Source organism: Egretta garzetta, unplaced genomic scaffold (genome assembly GCF_000687185.1).
Source record: "Egretta garzetta isolate BGI_Z169 unplaced genomic scaffold, ASM68718v1 scaffold457, whole genome shotgun sequence".
Classification (NCBI taxonomy): domain Eukaryota; kingdom Metazoa; phylum Chordata; class Aves; order Pelecaniformes; family Ardeidae; genus Egretta; species Egretta garzetta.
In genome coordinates, this window is record NW_009260187.1 from 48,746 (window position 1) to 50,928 (window position 2,183).

Genomic DNA, 2,183 nt, shown 5'->3' on the forward strand with positions numbered 1-2,183 from the left:
AATCTGAGCAGCTGCAAAGGTCCCTCAAACCGGGAGATGGGGCGGGGGGGAGGGGGGTGAAGCATCCGCCGCCCAGATGATGCGCCACGATTAGGGGGAGGGAAAAAACAAATATATCATCCGCTGCTTTTGGGAAGGGCTGGGCTGGCTGGGATCCGGCAGCCCCTCCTCTTCCTCCTCCCTCCTCCTCTTCCTCTCCCTCGCAGCCTCGCTCTCCTCTCCCGGCCAGCCGCCTTCCGCGGAGGGGGCGAGACGAGCGCAGAGCCTGCAGCCCCCCGCCCCGGCGACAAGCGATGGGCGACATCCCCGGCCTCGTGAAAATCAGCGTCTCCCTCAAAATCCAGCCCAACGACGGGGCGGTGTATTTCAAGGTGGACGGGCAGCGCTTCGGCCAGAACCGCACCATCAAGCTGCTGACCGGGGCCAAGTACAAGATCGAGGTGGCCCTCCGGCCCGGCACCGTCCAGGCCACGTAAGTGCAGCCTCCCGGCCCGGGGCGGCTCCCCCGGCCCTCCCCCTCCATTTCCCCCCTGCTTTATTTTTAGATGTTTAATATTCTTTTTTTCCTGGCAGGCTGACAGCACGGGGTTTTCCGTGATTTCTCTCTCCCTGCCCTTTTGCTTTGGTGGCCCCGTTTCCAGGTCCCTGGCCACAGCCGTTCCAGAGCCTTGCCTGGCTGGCTGGGGACAGAGGCCGCGTTTTGCAGTTGCTTCCTTCCCTCTCCCTCCCCACCTTCTCCCGGAGCTCTTTCAAGCCCAGCTCCTTTTCCCCCTCCTTCCCCTCAGTTTGCCCTGGAGGCAGAGGGAAGAGGCCCCTCCAGCCCTGCTCGTCAGGGATGTACCGTGCCCAAGCCCTGCTGCTGCGGCACTGCAAAGTGGAACCGGGACCAGGGAGGATGCAGATGGGGAACGGGCTCTGGGGTGGAGAGGCGGCCCTGGAGAAGGGATTTGACTAACCTCTCCCCAGCTCCTCGAGATCAGATCCCTCCTGCCTTTCCTTTCTACACCTTACCTAGGTGACCACAGAGCCCCGGTATTTTTCAGGAGCCCCAGTGAGTCAGCAGCACCTGCAGGTCTGCTAAAATCCCTGAAGCATCCCCCAGCACAGAGGCTGCCAGCCCACATGCTGGCTCCAAGCTGCCAGGGAAGGGGACCTGCAGGGCTGCTGAAAAGCTGGGTCCTGTCTCTTTGCAGGACAATGGGCATTGGGGGCGTCAATGTCCCACTGGAAGAGAAATCAAGGGACGCACAAGTGGCCTCTTACACAGGGATCTATGACACAGAAGGGGTACCACATACCAAGAGTGGGGAGAGACAGCCCATCCAGGTCAACATGCAGGTATGTGGCTCTCCGAGGCTGGCATGGGAAGACAAAGGAGGGCAGCAGGGGGGTGACTCCCAGAAAGGGAGTTACAGAGGTGAAATATTCCAGGGCAAAATCTGATCACAGCTGCCACACTCCTCTCCGCTTTGCATCAGTGAGACTGCTGGTCAGAGCACAGCTGGAAAACACAAGCCCTGCTTCCCACAGGGAAGCCAAGAGAGCAGCAAGGGCCAGGGAGTAGCAGTAGGATTTCTAGAGTTTCACATAACTCTTTCGCAGGCTGCAGGAGAAAGAAATAGGAGCTGAACTTCTCAACTTTTCTGCAGGGCACATTACAGGCTTCAGGCAACTCCCACCAAGGTCCTTGGCTAGGAATCCAGTCCCAAGCCCTTCGCATACAGGCACCCTCCTTTTGCCTACCAGCACTGCCAGCATGCCCCAAGCACAAGGGGTGACTACTCTCCCCTTCCACCTGTCATCTGCAGGATGCCAAAGGACCTGCCAGAAGCTGAAAACATGCATGAGAAATTCCCCCTCCCCCAAAGGCTGTCCTCTCCCTTTCTTTCCCCATATGCTTCCATTATCACATTATCCCCACCTCCACAAACCTAAGTTCTTATTCAAGAGACTCCTCACCCCAACCTTAAACAGAAGCTCCAAGGGCCAGAATCTGTATATGCCCCAAAGTGAGATGACAAAACCTCAAGCCTGTAAGGCAGCAGAGCTGACAGAAGACAGGTAGAGCAGCAGGCAGATTTCCACAGCGCTCTTTGCATGGTATGTTCTGGGTGCAGAGGGAGATTTGTTTTGTTCTGGCTTTGGTTTGGTTGTTTGGTTTATTTCCCTCTCCTAATTAAAAT

The 2,183-nt window shown here is 57.5% G+C and overlaps 1 protein-coding gene and 1 long non-coding RNA gene across 2 annotated transcripts in view; one reads left to right on the forward strand and one right to left on the reverse strand.

Annotated features, from left to right (window-relative positions):
* Positions 1–2,183, reverse strand: part of LOC118452628 — a 42,045-nt gene that overhangs the window by 4,558 nt on the left and 35,304 nt on the right. The gene's annotated exons all lie outside the window — the stretch shown is intronic.
* Positions 264–2,183, forward strand: part of CNRIP1 (cannabinoid receptor interacting protein 1) — a 6,485-nt gene continuing 4,565 nt past the window's right edge. The window contains exons 1-2 of the mRNA XM_009642165.2: positions 264–472; positions 1,194–1,338. Of these exons, the coding sequence (XP_009640460.1) occupies positions 294–472; positions 1,194–1,338 (324 nt within the window). The 5' untranslated portion in view covers positions 264–293. The remainder of the gene's footprint in view (positions 473–1,193; positions 1,339–2,183) is intronic.